This window comes from Motacilla alba, chromosome 9 (assembly GCF_015832195.1).
Source record: "Motacilla alba alba isolate MOTALB_02 chromosome 9, Motacilla_alba_V1.0_pri, whole genome shotgun sequence".
Lineage (NCBI taxonomy): Eukaryota > Metazoa > Chordata > Aves > Passeriformes > Motacillidae > Motacilla > Motacilla alba.
This window is the reverse complement of record NC_052024.1, coordinates 9,810,198-9,830,931: the sequence shown is the minus strand read 5'-3', so window position 1 is coordinate 9,830,931 and position 20,734 is coordinate 9,810,198. Positions and strand designations below refer to the sequence as shown.

The following is a 20,734-nucleotide window of genomic DNA, read 5'->3' as shown; positions in this document are numbered from 1 at the left end:
CAACTCTTGACATTTAATATACAGGACCACACCATTAATCTAAAGCACAGAATCACTCTTAATTTCCTCTGACACTCTTAGTGCCATTTCAAGCACCTGAAAGCAGGAGGGGACTTGATGATGGTTCTGAGATTTAAAAATTAAGCTGTTGCCTTTCAAAAACACAACTCACCTCTACGTCCAGGAATACCTGGAAAGCCAGGGATCCCTCTCCCTGGTGGTCCTGTAAAATATGACGTCACATTACACTCAGTCTGAAATAATTTTTTGAAAACATCTGAGTTTTCTAATATTTCATGCATTTTTTCAGAGATAATGGAATCAACAGGTAAAGTTTAGTTGTATGTAAAGTAAAACCTATTATATCCTCTTCTTCTATACAAAACCACAAATTAAATTTTTAAGTTTTTATTTATAGGAGGAACTCTTATTGGTCAGTCTTATTTGAGGTACATTCTACAAGAAGAAGCTCTTTCTTTCTCTTCAGAGAAAAAAACAGAACAATACCTGCGCTTAATTTAGTTATTAAGAAAAATAGAAAAAAAATGCAAACACCTATTAAAAATATGTAAACAGTGATTACTTTAACATGAGAGTACTTTCTAAATACTGTGGATGCCTTCTCAGTATCTTCTTGATACTAGCATGCATAGAAACATTTTTCAGTGTAAAATTCTGTCAGAATTCAGTGTAGGACTAAATCTATCTGAACATTAAAGACATCAGGAGTGACTTTTAAATGAAAGGTTTTACAACCCAAGGTTTAGGTCATGGAAGCTTTCACTATTCATGCAGGAAAATACTGTGATTCCTTTTATTTTATATTCATGTAAGACAGAAGACTCCTCTGAAAGGATTTTGGTTCTTTTAAACTCTTTGACATTAAACACATAAGAACTGTTAACAGCAGCACTTTGACTCTTGCAGATATGAACATCTTTAGGCGACATTACAACACGTGTAGAATAGAGCATTTGTAATGCACCTGGGTTCTTAACAGCATGTACAAAAATTACACAGAAAAACACTTATAACCTTCTACTTGTAAACTTAGCTTTGGCTCCACAGAAGCTCCTTAGTAATCCTTCCCAAATCATCCTTGTCACTACAATTACAGAAAAAAACCCAATTGTGAAATAGAATGAAAATATTTCACTGCTGTTACCTGGTTCTCCCTTTACTCCTGGGGGACCAGGCATACCATCCTGACCTTGAGTACCCCTTTCACCAACAAGTCCAGGTTTTCCAGGGACTCCAACAGCACCTGGGAATTAAAATGGACCACAGTATCATTTTTACTTCTGTAATTTTGCAGTGAGAAGATGTGACACCCCTTTATTAAAATTTAATTAGCTCAGCTACTTCAAAGGTAGGGGTAGCTGTGTTGGTATAGAGCAGCATATAGCTTGTATGGACCTCACTGGACTTCAATGGATTTAACAGCCCCACTATTTTCACAGACATAATAAAGCCTTCAGAGCATGCCTCTCTGTTGCTACACATACACACTGACCCTAAGGTATATTTTTAATTCTGTTTTAGTTCTGTTGCTTAAACAGACAACTACAACTCTTTGTTACTCCAGTTAGTTTTCTTCTCCTCATCTACCTATATCTTAGTTTATTATTGTCTTCTAGGAGGTAGAACCTAAAGAACCTAAGCCTTTCTTGTAATTGTGTGGATATCACACCTTGACATCCTTGGATATGTACTTATAAATAAAAAAGGGCAAAAAACTTTCCTGTAGTGAAGCAAAATTAAAACTTTTTGCCTCAGCTGAACTGATAACATTAAAAAGGGGCTGTTAAAAGGAGGCAAACAAAGTCTCAAACTTTAATGAAATCCCAAATCCAGGGCAGTGATTTAGGAGAGAAGCTATATACCATACCAGGAGGGCCTGGGACTCCCTGCTGTCCTGGGCGGCCCTGGCATCCTTTAACCCCAGGATCTCCAGGGGGTCCATACTGCCCTGTAAGAAGAGAGAGTGTGGCAGAGGGGAAGTGGCATCACCTCTAGATCCAGACTCAGTTTACAGCTTTGCTTTGTTTCTGCTTTGGCCAGCTGCAAAAGTTCTCCAGGTGACACAAGCTGGCCTGGCAGCTCTGACGACAGAGGAGCTGTTGAGGTTTGCAGCAGTCAGTGCAAATCAGTGTGGCACCCCCAGGCACCCTGTGCAGTTGGAGGAATTATCTTCTACAAGCATGTTGCCAGCTCACCAGCCCTCCAAAAGTACGCCATACCTGGGATTCCTGCACCTCCAGTTTCCCCTCTGATCCCATGTGGTCCTGGTACTCCTCTAAGGCCTGGATGACCCTCGGAGCCCTTTTCTCCTTTGCTGCCAAAAACTCCTGGGGGACCTGGATCTCCCTGAGAAACAGTTGCACACACAGAGGTAAAGAATCACAGTGTAGAATAGAAAAATCACGTGCAATTTTAAGGGTTAAGAACATGTAATCACATTACATTAGGATTTTCAGACAAAAACCAAAGCAGATTAAAGACAAGGTCTTCTCATAATACCACTCATCTTTTAGACATAGTTGAGATCTATTTTTAACCTTTATAGACCAAGTTGGTTTTAGATTTTTCCCTGGCACAGATTTCCCTTCAATGTTATTCTACCACTTCTTTTGATCCAAACATTCATTCCTTAGGTAATATGCAGCTATACAAAATACTGAATTGCTTTTTTTTCCCTTGGATTCCTACTGACTTTTTCACAGTAATCTCATTGGGGCTACCCAACTGATACTGCAAATAAACAAATCATTTAGACAGATTACAGGATTTATAGAGGAATTCACAGCCTCAGCCACAAATTTCAGCTAATCTCATAGGTAAAAAGACTTGCAGATATTCAACAAGCAGAACATGTGGAGTTAAGCTACCCAATTGATCTAACTTAAAAAATACTGGTTTGTTCTTAGCAATGTATATATGACCAAACATAGCATATACTGGATGTAATACACATTACTAAGGAAAAAAAAAAATCTTGTGCAAGGGTATTACCAGACTATCAAAACCAAACAGTACAAGTTTAGATTATAAAACTTTTGCATTTGCTAAGATGAGTTTTTGATGTACTTTTTAACATCCTTGTTCTTAATGAATTAGGAACTTTTACAGAAAGCAAGTTACCTCAAGATATTTCATCTTTATAAATGAAAAATTCTTGCACAAATGAAGTGAAATGTAATGAAATAAACTTCTCCTGAGTAATGACACAATAGAATTTTCATATTTCTTACCACTAATAAATCAACTATTTCTGCAAACTCTGCAGCTTTTGCTTACATGCTGCTCTGTTTCTATAGTCAAAGGCTCTGCCTAATAGGAAAGTTTTTCCACTGCCTTTATACCTTTGGACCAGGTTCTCCTGGAGGCCCAGCAGATGGGTACCCAGGATCTCCTTTGTCACCTGGAAAGCCACCATAGCCTGGTGGACCAGGGTCACCTGATGGTCCTGGAAAGCCTGGAGATCCTTTCTGGCCTTTTGGACCTGGAAAAATACCAATACTGATACCGTTTTTAAAAGGATCATAATTGCATTTCACGCTCCATGTTTTGTGAGCTATTGCTTATGTATACAGATATTAATTCTTCCTTAAAGTAATTTAATCTGTTATTTTATTTCTAAAAAGAGATTCTTACATGTAACAATATATAAATTAAAGAATTTGGATAGAGAGGGAGAATTGCATTCTGCAAGTCAAGCAAATGCTGGGGTGAAGATAAGTCTATGGACACGAAAGAATAAATCCCAGTCTAAGAATTGTGTGGTGTTCTGACGGTAACAGCTCAGACCTGTGCAAATGCTTCTATAGAACTGTATGAATTTGTAATATGTCTTGAAAGAAAATGACCTGGAATTCCCATGTCCCCTTTGTCTCCGAATGCACCTGGGAATCCTTGTCCTCCAGGAATCCCTGGAAGACCCATAAATCCCTTGGCTCCTGCAAGATGAAGAAATAAACATCATGTTAGAACTGTCATGGATACAAAATCCTCTACCACACACTTTCTTTGGGTGTATTACTATTTTATAGATAATCAACATGGAGCCATTTGCCACAGACCCAGATAAAATTATCATTATTGTTTTCAGAAAGCCAAGGGAATAACAAATACCTTATGTATCAATGTTAAAATTAAGGTTTGTGACCACAGCACTTAGGGGCAGCCACTGCAATATATTTTAGCTGAATTTGATCAAGCTAATGGATTTGTATTTATGCACTGCACTCTCCTTTCATTGCTTGCAATCCAGTTCAGTTTAGTTTTGTGCATGGAACAATCGCATTATTACTTACTCACGACAGATTTCTCATGACTGGCATATAGTAAAAATCTGAGTGTGACCTAAGCAGTTTTCCCCTCACTCATTTTTTTGAGATTCATTTAGCCAAATTAGCACTCAGTTTAATGACTAAAAGATCCAGATACATCTAGAATGTTCTGTGAACATTCTTTCTAAATGCCAGTGTGCCAATGCCTGACATTTTTAAAGCTGCTTTTCACTGGAAATCTGCTAACTTTTGAAATACAAGTCAAATATCTAAGTTTTAAAAAGGGAACTATAATTCATCTGAAATTTTAAAAAATTTCCTAAAATATGTTTTGTGCAAAATCGTAATATTTTACAATTAATTTTTAATAATATTGCAAATTCAAACTTATTTTTGCTTTTTAGAAATATTAATTTTTATTCATTGGTTTCATCAGCTTTTAGACTTTATTGTTATTCAGGATTTAATATTATTTTCTATTTCTCATCCTAAACAATGGTCTATATTTGAAAGAAAACAAAGAATCATTTGGTGATAGCTGCTGTGACTTTCAAACTGCAGCTTTTGAAATTGCCCAGGTTCAGAATTCTCGGAAAAGCTTGAGAGTTAATAGAGAGAATTTGGTGCTGCTTCTGGAGCCAAGTTGGTGTGCACTGGAGCAGCAGTACCTCCCTATCCACATGGCACAGGGATTTTCAATACACATATTCCATACCTGGTAGACCAGGCATTCCTTCAGACCCATCAACACCAGGTTGACCTTGCACACCAATGTCTCCTTTTTCTCCCTTCACACCCATTTGGCCTTGAACTCCTAAAATGAAGTTTCATTTAAAAGATTTTACAAAAACAACATCTTAGAATACAACTTTTTTACCAAGTTAACATTCTATAACTCTTTAAGCTAATGAAACAGAAGTAGAGCATAGGATTTTCACTCTGAACACACATAAGCAAAACACAAACTCAAATGCAACACCTTCTGTATTTTTCATGTGGAGGCAACAGGAAGTTCCTGAAAGCCTCTATAGGAAAATACCAATAGAAGAAGCCAGATAGCATTAGTTAAGCATCTACAGCTCATATAGAGAGTCTATATTAATATTGCAAACAAAGGAGTTTTTCTGGCAGTCAAGTACTTCTGAGCAGATTTAACATCTTTGCAATCCAGCATCTGGTTGCAGCTATCCAACTATTCCATAAATAAGAGGGCAGTTCTAGTGTTTAGCAATAATTATTCCAAAACAATGTGAGTACTCTCAGCAGTAGAGTAAGGTTATTCCATATTTTAGAGCCCACTGGAACTACAAAACAGATGACAACCCTGGCTAGTTTTAATGACAGAACAATGAATGTGTACCTTTTAAACCTCGTTCTCCTTTGTCCCCAATATCAACCAAGGTCTCAGATGGTCCAGGAAAACCTTTATCACCTGGTTCACCTTTTTCTCCAAGAAATCCTTTTCTTCCCTTTATTCCTGGGAAGCCAGGAGAACCTGCAAGAAAATAGAGTGAAATTTTCTGAAGAGACCTGACTAGATGATATAATAAAGCAAACCAGATGATGCCAATCTTCAAGAGCAATTGGATATTTACATATGTAAATTACATTACAAAAACAACCTAAACTAGCTTCTTAACTGCTCCAATCATCAATAAAACACCTACACGTACAGATTACTTGTAGCAAGTAATGTTTGTCTTTCCAGCAAGACATGGAAATTATTTCTTATAGTGAATAAACATACAATCTTGTGTCTGTTAAATAAATATAATAATGGTATCCGCACAGGAGGGAAAAAAACCAGCAAAAAGGCTCTCTGCTCTTTATCAAGCAAAGCAAATCACCAGCCATTTAGAAACATGAAAAAAAAAAGGTGGCAAGTTAAAACTGCTAAAAAATATGATGTTGTCATTCAGTCTGCAGACTGCACATATGCAGAAGACAGATTTACCAAAACTTGAAGAAATTCTAGTACAAAATCTGTACTCAGGAGTGATAATACACACAAAAATGGTTCACAAGACTAACTTGAACATTGAAATTCCTGTATGCTAAGCGATAACGAAGGCAGATAAAATGGTCACTCGCCTTGGATACCGGGGCTGCCTGGTCTTCCAACCATTCCAGGAGGTCCAGGAATTCCTAACAGTCCCATTACACCTGGATCTCCCCTTGCACCTGTGGAATTGAAGCAATAAGAACATATTTGTTAGTATTAAATCAGTTAAATAGAACATTACTTCAGAAAACTACATGTACACTTGTCATTTCAGTGTTTAATTGCTTATTTTTTTTCTCCATTTCTGTAACTGTCCAAGCCAGTTTTCCCATCTTTAACCACAGGATCATGACTTAGAACCCCCAAATTACCTAAATTAGTAGCTGCAACAGCTCCTACCAATGAATTAAATAACAGTAAGGACAATTCATCTGAGATACCCACACAGGGATGAGAGATCAGTCATGAGATGTGTGGGAATGACATTCCTTTCAGGCTCAGGAGTCAAAGACCACTGGGAAATAACAACTCCCTCAAATGCCACCAGAAATCCATGTTTGCATAACTGAGTCAAGTACTAAATGTTTATCGAAAGCTTTACAGATTCTCAAAATAAAAAGGCATGTACCATCTCCTTCCCACAGTGTAATGATTTGATATTAAAGAAAAATCTTTTTTAGAAATAAGAAACATTATATGACTGATATATTTTATTCTTCAAAACAAATTTCAACATATTTCTGAAAGAAAAAACCAAACAAATCAACCCTACAGGGACCACTTAGCTTACTTAAAGTTAGCTCTGGTTAGTGACAGAGCTTGATCTGACTCTGTCAGATTCTAGATCTGAGCTTATAAGAAAAAGAAGCAGCATTACAAACTATTTGAAAAGGGATGCTGAGTAAGAACTAAACACTTTGCAATTCCATTGTGCTGGGGAAGTTGCTTTGAATATTAACTATTTCATGTCCTACTGCAAGGACATTCCTGTACAAAAACTACATAAAATGCTGTTCTCAGAAGACTATTACAGAAAATTCCACACTGTGTCAAGAGAGCTTCAAGATATGCTCATCCTTTAAGGAAGAATGATTTATTAGTTTTTCATAAAAATCTCAAAGATAAATGAAAGCTGTTGATGGAAAAATATTTCAGCATCTTAGTTTGGAAAAACATGACCTTTTTGCAAAACACCTTTCTGCAAAGATTCAATTGCTACATCAAAACAAATACTTGGGGAAACCTTACCTGGCAAACCAGAGATTCCTGGCCTTCCAGATTGTCCCTTGGGACCAGGTAATCCTGTATTTCCCTGAAGACCTATTAATCCAGGTTCCCCAGGCTTTCCATAGATTCCTGGGATACTCAAACCAGGAGCACCTAGGTTTCCTTTTGGACCTTGTAAACCTCTTCCTCCTAAGAAAAGTGCAGGACAGTGTAGTATGGTAGATCTGTCTGAAAAACAAACCTTCATCTCTATTTTTACATCATAAGCATGAAACTCTTCTTGAACTCTGCCTGTTTGAGGCTAAACATGAGATCCGTAAGGCAACGAATACATTCAGAAAATCTTATGAGGGTTGTAGGTTGGGATTTTTGAAAAGAAGAAGAAAAAGTGAGAGTAGACAAATCTGTTCTTTCCCAGAAAAGAAGAAAAACTCAAATATGAAACACCCATCAATTTTGGGTGTTTCAATTCCTTATAATTTTTCATTCCTTATAATTTTTAAAATCTTTTTGAGATCAAATATAGGAGAAGGAATGTGCTGTATATTTGAGTGTGCTTTTTTTGAAAAGAAGATCATATGCAGTACAGGCAGGTACTTTTTGGCACCCTAAATTCTTTTCCTACCTAGTTGAGCTCTTCCTTTCACTTATTTCTTTATCAATCCCATTGCACCACAGAATCTAAGTTCAGTCCCACAGGGGAGATATGTCTGAAATATCTCTCCCTTTTTGTGTGGAATTTGGGTCAGTTTGTGATTACTCTTTATACTGCCCAATGGAATCTAAATCTTAATCCCTCTTCATCAGTGCATGTGCTTCCTCCTATCTACAGAAAGAGCATCTTTTAAATGGACTCCTATTTTCTTGCATACTATTCCATAGCCAATATCCAGAAACAATTTCAGCTCCCTCAGGCCATTGGAAGGCAGAAACAAAACCCAGACTCACCCAGTCAAATGGCATTTTTGGGTCAGAAAGTCCTACCTGGTGGGCCTGTAGCTCCCTGGCCACCTGGCAAACCTGGCAGGCCAATAAGACATTCAGCAGGTTTCCCTGGAAAACCCGGGTCTCCAGGAACTCCAGGTGAGCCACGATCTCCTAAAAGACATGAGAGTGGATTCACAGCCAAATTAAGTTTTAGGCTTTCAGTGAACCTTGTTTGACTTGGTTTTCCTTAAAATAATGTGCTGTGCTCCCTGAGCTTCTCTGGCAACATTACCTCTTAGGCCTTCATCACCATCATGCCCAGGATGCCCTGGTAGGCCTGGGAGCCCTGGAAGTCCACCTTCACCTTTTGAGCCAGGACTGCCGTAACCTCCTGGTGAACCCATTCTTCCTGGCTCTCCAGGAATAATCATGCCTGGCTCACCCTGCAACACAGACAAATGTAAACAATCCTCTCTGCTGTGCAAATCTGCCAAAGTATTTTCTCCACTGGAGTAATAATGACCTTATTTTATTAGGGTAATTCTCTTAATTACCTTTTGATCTTTCACACTATAATTTCTAATGGCTTCAGTTCAGCAGACCACTGGATGTTCCTTATTAGCTAGCTAAGTAATTAACCTAGACAGCTTTTAAACTTTGTCTCCTAGCCCTAAGAAGTTGCTACTCAGCAATGCAAGACACTTCCCTCCATTTGGTCATACTGCATTGAGATGCCTTCTGCAGCTGGGAATAGCTTTGAACATCTATCTGAAAGTGGGGGTGAAGTTTGTGCAAATATAACTTTTCCTTTCTTTTTATACAATAAAAATATATATATTAACTATTCTAGATATCAAATTATTTGAATGATCAAGGTTAGCACCCAGATATGCCTCAGGATACTCATTCAGTTGTTGGGGTTTTTTAAAATCATTCTTCTGAATATTGTTGTCCATGAAGACTGCTTTTATCACAAATGCCCCAAGTGCATTCCCTGACTGGAAACTTTGAATTAGTAGGTTTTATAGCTACTGAACTGCTGGTTGCAGCAAATCAATATGTTCATAAAGCAGATCAGTAGACCTGAGCTTATACCAGTCACTAATGATATACTTGGACTGCAGAGGCCACTTCACATCCAGATGTTCTGTGGCATCAAGTACGAATTAAAAAATAAAAAAAATCCCAACCTCAACTGCCTTCCTTTGTCATATAAAAAAACACACACAAAAGAATGACATATGGGTCCAAACAAAGAAATGCCATATGTTCAAATAATTTAGGTGTTAATATTTTGTTCAAAAATTGAATCCCAAGTACAGACTAGTCAAGAATCAGTAGATTAGCTTCTGTTAATCAGCAACGGTGGCTGCAGTATTAGGTTCAGCCTTCTTTCTTCATGCTTCAATTTAACAGAGCACTTGCTTAAATGAAATACACACTTACTTGTCAATTACCTCCATCAATATATGCTTAATGGGATTTCTGAACAGGCATCTTTTCAGCAGCTGTGGCCTTAATTTTTTTTTTCTTTTTTTTTTTTTTTCTTTTTTCTGTAAGCAATGCAATATCCTCCTTGTGGTATGAAAGCTGAAGTAGGAAAACATCCCAAACACTTGAAATTCTGAAATCTTGTATTTGGATCAAAAATTTTGGCTTGAGCCCATTTTTATGGAAAGAATTTATTTTCATAGTTTGTCCACGACTAGTCAAGAAATGAAGGAATTCCTATATTCCTTACAATTTCTAATTTATTTGCTCAGTATAAAATTGAATGAATGGGACCTATTGGAAAGCTTGTGCTATATTTCTAACCAAACCTTTTGTCCTGGTTGCCCTAGGTTTCCAGCTCGGCCTGGATCTCCAGTCTTTCCTTCACAACCTGGTGGCCCTCTGCCTCCTGCAAGTCCTTTATCTCCTGCAAAAGGAATTAAATGGCAGTACAGATGCTGTATTTTACAAAAGGGTCCTTGCATGTGTGCGGTTATGAGCCTCTGACACTAATGCAGCTTACATGAGCTGAAGGGAGGATCTTTATTTCAGAGCTAATGTGACACACAGCATCTTTTTCCTTACATATTCACTCAAAATTGGCTGAAACACTGCTTGTTAATTGACTGACTTGAAGCATGTCACCTTTTTTTTTTTTTTTCCAAGTGAAGCCATTCTGATGTTAGCTCCCTGCTGTTCTCTTTAGCAAGCAGCTTGGTACAAGTTTCACTATCTGAGCTTTTTTTTGTTAACTCAAATCCTTACAAGATTATGAGAATTTCCTAGTATTTCTAGGGTTCAAGGGCAGTTATAAATTTGCATGAGGAATGGCTAAATTTTAAGTATTGAAAATACTTTCTATTACCTATTATTGCATTGTACATAACCACAATTGATTAAAAATAAAGTACTTTGACACTTATACAGCTCTGTCTCTGTAACACATATCCAGGTAAAAAGAATCCATCTGAATTAAGTATAGCATTCAGATGAGATAGCTGCACCTATTTGGGCAGTATTCCAGCAAGCACCAATGTCTTTAAAAATATTTCCCGGCTGTCAGCTTTGATACTTCATACTCTGACATACCTCAAAATATTTCAAACTTGTCATTTCTAAGACTTCAGACAGGAAATTACAAGACTGCTAAAAACACGTATCTGTTAGTTCATTGATCTTCTTTTTTTAACTTGCTAATTATTTTAAGGTGTACTTAATTTTATTTTTTTTTTAAGATCAAAACCAGAATTTTACCTTTTGGACCTGGGTTCCCGGGAAACCCAAGCCCTGGAAAGCCTGTGTCACCTGTTGGTCCTGAATGTCCTGGATCACCTGGCTGACCTCTTGCTCCAACCCTACCTGCCCAAAGAAAATAAATAAACTGTGAATTATCTTACCACAGAACATCAACTTGTAAGATTATGTGTGTTATAATTTATGATTATTAATAAGGACACAACTGTAGATTATATTAGAATTTAGGCACTATTTCTCCACTGCAGGTTTTCATAGTTAAAGTGCTAATTGCATTCACAGTATCAAAGCATTTATAAGACTGTGAGTTAAGTTTTATGCAATCTGGCCAAATTCCAGATTCTTAGAGACAGCTACATGCAGACATGAATCTTCCACTTCTTGAAAGGTTCCAAACACGCTTTAGAGGAGTGAGGCTTGAAACATAGCAACTACAAAAACAAACTACCATACAACTGTAAAAACACTTCCTGTGCTGTTCAGGACAGTTTTAAGGACTGTTCTGCTAAACCCAAGCAAAGATACCTTACAGTTAACCAATCTCTGATTTTAACTGTTTTACTGATTTAGTGCTGCACTCACCAGGCACTCCTGGGGGTCCAGGTAAACCATGTGGTCCCTGAGGTCCTGGCAATGCAGGTAATGGAGTTGCCCTACTGGTCTCTCCTTTCAGACCTTCAGCAAATACATTATAAAATATTACAAAGGCATATAGTTTGGCAATCTCAAGCATTTAAAAATATGAGTGATCCATCTATTTGGCTAAAAATGTAGTTGTCTACAGCTGCCATATTTCTGAAACTTGAACAGGTATTTGAAACGCCTTCACATCCTGACTTCATTAAGTAAAATCATTTTATTGACACCCACAGTCTTCCTCTCAGCCCTCCTGCAGTCTAGGGGAGATGCAGAAAAAGAAGCACAAAGTAAACAGGAAAATGATGCAACTGACAAGTGCTTAAATCTTCAACTCCATGTCATAAAGGCTTAATGGGCATTATCTTTAAGCAAGCTTGATAATATCTGCCACTCAGCTGAGTTCTTCCACTAGTATGTTTCCAGCACTCAAAAACTATTATGCCCTTTACATTTAACCTCCTGACTTAGATTACACTAATGGTGATGACTGGCTGGATATTTGATTAGTTATAGTTTCCACAGAGAGGTCAGTCAAGCACTAGAACACATTGCCCAGAGATAATGTGCTGGTTTTAGTCTTGGAGGTTTTCAAGGACCAACTGCATAATGTCTTCAGTAAATTGGTCTGATCTCATAGCTGTCCCAGAGCTGAGATGAAGTTCAGAGCACACAAAGGTGCTTCCAGCCTTAATTATCTCATCACCCCAAGACTTTTCTACTATCTTCGGGGGTATCTGAAGTTGGGACAATGTTCTAGAAGACCCATGGAAAGGAGAGGTATCCCATGTTTCACAGTAAAAGCAGCCTTGGGCTAAGGCTGGTTTCCAAGGAAAATGCTGTGGAGGAAGCCACGTTTTGGCAGTTTTGTGTTCCCCTTGGCATGCCTTTTGCAGCTGCAGTGTTCCTGGAGCTCTGGGATTTGTGGTTTTCAGAACCCTAACCCTAGATGTAACCCTATCCCTAGGCATAAGCCTAACCCTAGGTGAGGGAGTAAATGGTACGTAATGGTGAGGCTGGTGCCAAGTAGAAACTTGGGGAGGGAGCCATGCTGTGGCAGTTCTGCGCTCCCTTTGGCATGTCTTTTGTAGCTGCAGTGTCTGGAGCTCTGGGTTTTTGTAGCTGTGTTCCCAAATTAGTAAATTAATTCTTTGATTTCTATCTCTCAAGTTTTAAGCAAGTACTCCTTAACATAGGTAAGGCGCAGTAAAATAGCGAAGTTACTAACCTGCTTCTCCAGGTAATCCAGGTGGTCCAGGTATTCCTTTAGAGCCTTTAAAACCTCTTACTCCTTGTGGTCCATAACCTGCCAGTCCAGGAAGCCCCATTTCTCCAGGAAGCCCAAGTCTACCAGGCAATCCAGGTAGTCCTCTATCTCCTTTTGGTCCAGCCAGTCCCTAATGATCACACATGTATACCAAGAATTACTTGCTTTCCACACCAGCTTTCTTAACACAATTCCCATTTTTCTGACTATAATCTTGTATTATTTTAGTAACAGTGTAACACTGATAATTTAAAAATTTTTTCTCTGATTTTGTGATTAAATGAATATAAATTTGAATATCAATGGTTACAAAAAGAGGGCTATTAAGAGGGAAATACGACAAATAAATACAATTGCCTGACTTTTTTCCAATCGCTGTGTTGTTGTACTGTACACTTTTCTTCTGTTTTAAAACACATTTAGCAAAAAACCAAATGCACATCAGCTCTGACTCTCCTTGAATTCTTTGGATTCACGTTTAGAGACACATATATCTGAATCATGTTAACAGTTTCTCAGTCAACAAAACATAACAGTAATTGTTAGTTTTTATTTCTGCTAAGCTCTGTCCTAACAATTCTAGTTTTATGATCAGTTCTCACTGAATATTATCCCATAAAGACTGAACAGCAAGTATTTGAATTATTAAGCATTATAAGTAGTCAGGAAAATGCTTTCTAAAAAGATTTTATCCATCACTGAAATCCAACAAAATGCTCCAGTATCAATATCCAAACTAAAATCTCACTAGACTGCTGAGGTTTTTCAGCAATTTGTACCTATACTGGCCTCATCTCTCTCTAGTATTACATCAGAATATTTCCTCTCCTTCTTTCATGCATATTGGTTGTTACAGTTGAGGACAGTACCCTCAGTCAGGTAGGGGATATTCAGCTGAAATATCTGCATAGACTAAACAGATTGTTGTACAAGATAAAATACAGACTGAGGTTTCCATGACTTCCATATTAATTGCAAAAAGTGCATACCCACCTTTTCACCTTTAGAACCTTTTGATCCTTTAGAGCCAGGTCTTCCCAGAAATCCACTTGAACCTCTTCTTCCTTTTTCTCCCCTGGCTCCTGGATCTCCTTGCTCACCTTTTGGCCCTTCTGGATGTACATATCTTGGTTCACCTTTTGATCCTTTACGTCCTCGATCTCCTCTAAAACCTGGAGGTCCCTAGGACAGAGTTATCAAAAGAATTTCAGCGCTAGATGTATGACATCTGTTTTCAAGTTTTTTTGTTTGTTTGTTTTTTTTGGGTTTTTTTGGTTTTTTTTTTTTTTTTTTTAGAATTAAATACCTCAGAGGGGTTCTCCCAGTTCTAATTTTTATTCTCTGTAATAGCATACTTCAATGACTAGGGTTTTGGGGGTTTTTGTCTTTTCTTTTTCTCCTGCTTTTACTTCTTTTGACAAGACTACCATTTCATTTATGCTACTACAAACAGGAATAATGTAGCATAATTGAAAGAGTAAAACCATGGCACAAAAAGAAGGACTTTAAGACCTAGTTGGAGATTTCTCTTCCACATTGGACTATTTCCCCAGGGACACCTGAAGTGCAAGAGCTGGCTCTGCTCATAGTTAACTTCCCTCTTCCTTCTCTCCCCCACAGGTTACAAAGTAGATACACTATCCCAGCTGAAAGCACCCTGGGCTGTAGTGATCTTGGGCTCTTGAACTGTGAGGGGGCTCCTGGCAAAGCCTGTTAGCAGACTCATTCTGCATCTGTACAGCAACCACCACAATGAACACTTGTGCATGATTTTTTATTGGACAGCACTGGCTGTACTTTCCCATAAATAATTACTACTACAGGCACAAGTTAAGCACAACCAAATGACATGTATGTGCCAGCAAGTGGCAGACTTCCCTCTTCATAACATTTCCCTGGAGGGAGTGTCCTTTGCACCCCTGAAGAAGCTATGATGAGAAGCAAGTTTCTCTGCACAGCTGGGGCTTTAGCAACTCCTGAGTATGCGGGAAACAAGAGAAGTAAGAAGTCTGACAAAGATCACAGCATACAAAAATCCATATAGCTTTACAGCCACTGCCATGATTATTGAATTATATACAGGAATAGAAGGTAACTATAGACTACCCATATCAGACAGAACAAGCAGCCTCAGCACCATGAAATGCAGCACAGGTTCATCACACAGGTATTTATTTACCTGCCTCACTGCCTGGGCTAACTTGCTGCACTGAGCAACCAGGCTCATGTAAAGCTGTGTGAGCCATACATCACATTCTCGGCCTTGCCTCCCATGTTGACACATTCATTACTACAGGAAAAAACCTGTTGAGATCACCCATTATGACACTGCACATAGCTCTAGCCATGAGGTTTCTCTGAAATAATTCTTGTGGGATCTGAATGCTAATCTGAAAAACCAGTCTTACTTGAGCCCCTGGAAGCCCTGGTGTTCCTGGAGAACCTGGAGAACCTTTTGGACCTGTTGTTCCTTCTCTACCTGCAAAAGAATCAGTATATTTTGTAAAGAAAAATGAAAACAAGGACATGGATTTTGACAAGCTCCAATAACTGCATCCAGTACTCAATGTTTCTGTTGTTACATTGACTACTCATCATAGACTGAGCTGGCTTCAGGCTGCACCAAAAGCCTATCAGCACTCCGAGTTCCGATCTTTTAGGGCTTGTGCTCATGTCAGCAGAGCAAGCTGCCCCAGGCTTTCACACTCACCACCACCTCAGTGCTAGCTCAAGGACTGCAGGTTGCAGACATGCCCACACCTGATTCTCATGCTAAAAACAAAATCATTTGCACTCCTACTGTCCTGTTAGAAGCAAGATAATTTACCAGGCATGCCATCCTGACCACGAAGCCCAGGAGAACCAGGAAGACCAGGCATTCCCGGAATATAGCTACAATCAGTACACACACGAGCATCATCACCTAGAATGAAAATAAATCATTAGCTGCTCCACAGCAAGTCATTTTAATGCTTAACTAATGTGCTATTTACTTTGTTATAGCTAACACTTTTTGGCCAGGAGTGGTAAAATAATGGCCTTAATTTTGTTGGAAGATCACTTCTAACACAGTACTAAATTACCTGTGGTCAGTAAGTCAATCAGAACTGACTGCAATTAATTGAAGGGACAGAAACATTTGGTTTAAATGTCTTGATTTTTTCAAGCCAAGTTTTAGCAAACAATTTGGATACAGTCACTTTACTGATAAGCCAGATTCTAAAAGTATGTAAGGGACATGTGCTTCCAAGCAACAGAGCTCTGCAACACTCAGGGTCATTCTAATGAAAAGCAAAGGGCAAAGAGATTCAGCAGCTCCTGTGGGTGGAAGTTGTAGTGTCTTTCAGAGATGAAATGTCAGCAAGAGCATAACAGAGTACAAAGCCCTACCAATCTGTAGTAACTGCTTGTTCTAGTAAAGACAGTTCTGTACAACTGTGCAGCACTGGCACATCACTGCTCTTTCAGTTGATGTAAGGGGAGGAAGACATCTTACTATCCCTAATGAATGTTCTTAAAACTCTGAACTCAGCAAATGATTTAAAAGGTAAATTGAATTTTTAAAAATCTAATGAGGATCCATGAAGATTACTAGTTTGTACCTACTTCTACTTCTGAGCAACAGTTATCTGAAACTGACCTCTCATGCCAGTATCTCCTGGAGGTCCTGGAGGTCCTGTACACCCTGGCTCTCCAGGAAGTCCTGGCAGGCCAGTTCCAAATGTTACTCTACCTGTTAATGAAATGAGCATGGCACCATTACATCACAGATTATTCAGACGATTCTCTACTTGCTAAGGGAGAAAAAGGTTGCAGGGATGAGCTGGAAACAGTGTTCTGATCCCTATGGGTCCCTTCCAACTTGAGATATTCAAAAATTCATTTAGAAGAGAGAGCTACCTGGAAAAATCCAGAACACCTGCGACTAGAAGTACCTGGTTCTCCTGGGGGACCTGGCAATCCAACAGAACCAGGCCTGCCAGTAATACCAGGCAGTCCTGGAGGGCCTACTATACACAAGCCAGTCTGTCCTTTCTCTCCTTTTGTTCCTTTTGGCCCAGGAAATCCTGGGGGACCTCTCATACCAGGTCTTGACACACCTAACCAAAGGGGAAAAAAAAAAAAAAAAAAACAGAGTTAAAGAAGAAATGGCATTTTAAAGCTAAGTACTCTATAGAATGAGTGACAGACAAACACACCAAGTTCATCCCACAAATATTTATCATCTTGCAATATATTAATCGAAGTGAGAATCTACAGACATTTAAAAATGATCTTTACCTGAGTACTTGACCCACCAAAGCTCTTGAGTGACAATTTTTTAACACTTAGAGATATTTTTAAAGTCACTTGAAATTAATATTTGACAAAGCTGATTCAGTGTGACAGGAAAAACAATGAATTTTATTATTGCAAATACCTGGTCTACCAGCAGCTCCAGGAGGACCCTGTGGCCCTGCAAAAGCAAGGTATTAAAAACTTGAGTTAAACCCCTCTATACTCTACGAAGTCACTGTTCAATAGCATTGAATTCAAACTTTGAGCTTTTGCATTTTAAGCTTAAAATTTAAAATAAGAATCTGGTTTTGCCTGAGGAGGCATCTACCACTCATGCAACTATTCCATACTGGCAATTATTTTTAAGGGTAAATAATGCTAAAAATCAGTCTCAGGATACATTTCAAGTCAGCAATTACATGTGAGTCTAGGAAATATTCTTTTAAAGGCAGAAGGTTGCTGAAAATGTTGTCTGCAATAAGCTCTTTGAGTGAACTGTTTTTACTACAGGATTGTAATTTTGGTATCCCACTCACCAGGCATGCCACGTTGACCTTTTGGTCCTGGAGGTCCGGGGGGTCCTTCATCCCCTTTTTCACCAACCACATAATCGTAATACTCCGTCTCAAGAGAAAGGTGGTAAGAAAAGAAAGAGTTGCAAGAATTAAGAGAGAAGCATACTACCTCACACTGAACACTTGATTAAAGCAATGTTTTGATCTCATTCATCATTTTGATGTTCTGACACTACAAGATCTTACTAATTACAAGCAACCAGAAATAAAATCAAAGTTGTTATTAGCAGCAGTGGTGTTTTTGTACTCTGTCAATATCACAAACGCTTCAGCTTTTTACAAAGCTATTTCTTCTGAACAATTTAGGCAGAAGGTTTCCATTAGGTGCACATGGGGCCTTTAGGAAAGCCAGTAGGGAGACAGCATGACTAGACAGGGAAACAGTACTCATACCAACTTGCTTTCTTAAAAAAGTGTTCTTAGGATTTTAAAATTACGGGCGCCTGTTCTGGAAGTGATTAGAAATTTATTTAAATATTAACTCCTGTGAATTTTTGTAGCTGTTCTTTGACAGCCCAGTCTCCTGCCAAAATTGCTGGATCCAGGTGAGGTCTAACAAGGCACAGATACTGTATGCAATTCCATATGAAAGAAGATCTCATCTGTGTGAAGAATCACAGCAATATCAGTACTTTTAGAAAGCCATGCCTGATTAGAGTATCACAGGCCATCCATTATTGCCTCATGCAAACAATTTGGATTTTTCTTATTATAAGGGTTTAGAAAAATGATATATGAAGGTAATTTATACTTACCCGACCACAAGCGCCAGGTGGACCAGGGTTTCCTTTCATCCCCTTCATCAGAGAACAGAGATAGGTTTTTTATTAAAAACAATATATGGAATCACATTTACCCACTGTTACTTTAGTACATTGCTCAAAACTTTAAAGAAAAACAACTGTTCTTGACTAGTCTGTCACCACCCTGTCTCTGTTCCTTACAATACTATTCAGCTGCATACACCAAAACCTACAGGACTCATGAGCAGACATAGATGGACACCAGTTCAAACACATGGTTTGTTACAGCTGATCCATTCCCTATTCCATGATACCCTTACTTGTCATCTCTTAGGCCAAGTGAGACCTATTATGTACACAGTGATAAATAATAACCTCCAAACATACCTCAACCTCATCCTCAAAAGAAATAACAAATCAATTCGACAATACCTTAGCTCCTTGCCTTCCAGCCAGTCCTGGCTTGCCCTGTTCACCCTTTTGTCCCTGCGGGTGACAATACAGAATTTTATAAGGATATAATCCTATCATTTTATAATCTTTTATCACTGACAAGAGTAAGATCTAAAATGTAAAGGTTAAATCTTTCATGGTGATGGCAAAGTGAATGCAACTTGCTCAGGAGAAGAAACTGCAGTGAAAGACCCAGTTTGAGGTACAGCTCCATGTCTGTAGGAAAAGCTGCAACTGTCCCATCCAAACCTGCATTTATTACAGCACACTAACAATCCCAAGGGGAGCTGCTGTACATGGCACAAGAGTAGGAGTCTCTGATCTGTTCTCCCTCTGCAAATTATTTCTGAAGGGGAGAAACTGAGCACAATGCAAGACTCTCCCATTCAACACCCTCCCCCAGAACTCGCTCAGTCTGCAGGATGGTGCTGATCTCAAGAAGTGTCAGCAGCACCAGGAGGGAAAACAGTGCAGACTAAGGCATTCTGCAAGTGAATACAGGCAAGGGAGAGGGACTTCTTGCATGAGGAGACTCATGCAAATTGAATGCACTGCTAGTGGGCAAATCCAAAATGGGAACAGAGCAATGACACAAAATTTTCTTTTTGTTAGCTGAGGCAGTAGAGCTTTGTTGTCTGTCATTCAGTGTTCTTTGTCAGACTAGAATGTGTTTAGACTGCCTGTGAAGGTCATTTTAGCATGACAAAGATGATGTTATAGTAAGATACATGTGCAATGGACTATTCTGGCAGTAAGAATTTTGGTAAGATATTTATAAGGTCACTGTGACTCCAATGATGTTGTGAAAGTAGAGCTGAAGTAAAAAGAACTGATACTTAACCAATTGAATACAGTATTTCAAACACATTTGAACAACTCCAACTTTTAAATAGAATATTTTGCTTCTAAAATAGCATATTTTAAGAACTATATGTTGACAAAATTACCGTCTAATAGCTATCAGTCATCTTGTTCCAGGCCAAGACAGCCCTGACCCTGACAATAACTTTTCTTTGTAAAACAATGTCTTTGATCCTAGTGATTAAAAATTATTAATTTCTCTTCCCAAGTTATGTTAAAGAGATGGGATAATTCTTTTGCAAAAATTTCAATGTGACTAACCAGAAAAAACTCAGTAGAATTTTGCTTAACTTGGAGTGTGTTTCAAACTCATTAGACACTCAGCAGCAAGCAGCAGGTCTTTTTATTTGACATAGAAACAATGACATCTATGAACAGAGTCTCTTTCTCCTGCACATAAATCTATGAGGACATGGCGTGTTCCAAGGCCAGCTGCATGAAGGAAATGTTTTTCAGTCTATCCAAACCAACATTTTGAAATACATTCCACAATGAGAGAAAAGCTGTGACAGGAAGACAGAATTGTCATAAACAGATGACTATCACTTAGAAAATATTTAAAAGGCTTCCTTCATTACCGGTAAGCCAGGTGGACCTGGGGCACCTTCTTTTCCAGGCTTCCCCTACAAAGGAAAAATGTTAAATAAAATAAACAATTTAAAGTGAGGATATTGCATTCAAAGAGCATAGCAACTCAATGCTGTGCACATAATTGTAAACTGTGTAAACTG

At 38.5% G+C, this 20,734-nt stretch overlaps 1 protein-coding gene across 2 annotated transcripts in view; it reads right to left on the bottom strand.

The window, feature by feature from the left end:
• COL4A3 (collagen type IV alpha 3 chain) overlaps positions 1–20,734 on the bottom strand; it is a 58,886-nt gene that overhangs the window by 11,972 nt on the left and 26,180 nt on the right. For both annotated transcript variants that reach the window (XM_038146039.1, XM_038146040.1), the window contains exons 16-41: positions 20,582–20,626; positions 19,122–19,175; positions 18,702–18,743; positions 17,908–17,995; positions 17,514–17,549; positions 17,029–17,193; positions 16,734–16,826; positions 15,921–16,016; positions 15,502–15,572; positions 14,087–14,275; positions 13,055–13,223; positions 11,773–11,865; positions 11,191–11,295; positions 10,266–10,363; positions 8,738–8,888; positions 8,503–8,616; positions 7,540–7,707; positions 6,381–6,470; positions 5,650–5,784; positions 5,005–5,103; positions 3,867–3,956; positions 3,363–3,502; positions 2,241–2,367; positions 1,889–1,969; positions 1,166–1,264; positions 173–223 (exon numbers count right to left, since the gene is read on the bottom strand). In XM_038146039.1, the coding sequence (XP_038001967.1) occupies positions 173–223; positions 1,166–1,264; positions 1,889–1,969; positions 2,241–2,367; positions 3,363–3,502; positions 3,867–3,956; positions 5,005–5,103; positions 5,650–5,784; positions 6,381–6,470; positions 7,540–7,707; positions 8,503–8,616; positions 8,738–8,888; positions 10,266–10,363; positions 11,191–11,295; positions 11,773–11,865; positions 13,055–13,223; positions 14,087–14,275; positions 15,502–15,572; positions 15,921–16,016; positions 16,734–16,826; positions 17,029–17,193; positions 17,514–17,549; positions 17,908–17,995; positions 18,702–18,743; positions 19,122–19,175; positions 20,582–20,626 (2,689 nt within the window). The remainder of the gene's footprint in view (positions 1–172; positions 224–1,165; positions 1,265–1,888; positions 1,970–2,240; positions 2,368–3,362; positions 3,503–3,866; positions 3,957–5,004; positions 5,104–5,649; positions 5,785–6,380; positions 6,471–7,539; positions 7,708–8,502; positions 8,617–8,737; positions 8,889–10,265; positions 10,364–11,190; positions 11,296–11,772; positions 11,866–13,054; positions 13,224–14,086; positions 14,276–15,501; positions 15,573–15,920; positions 16,017–16,733; positions 16,827–17,028; positions 17,194–17,513; positions 17,550–17,907; positions 17,996–18,701; positions 18,744–19,121; positions 19,176–20,581; positions 20,627–20,734) is intronic.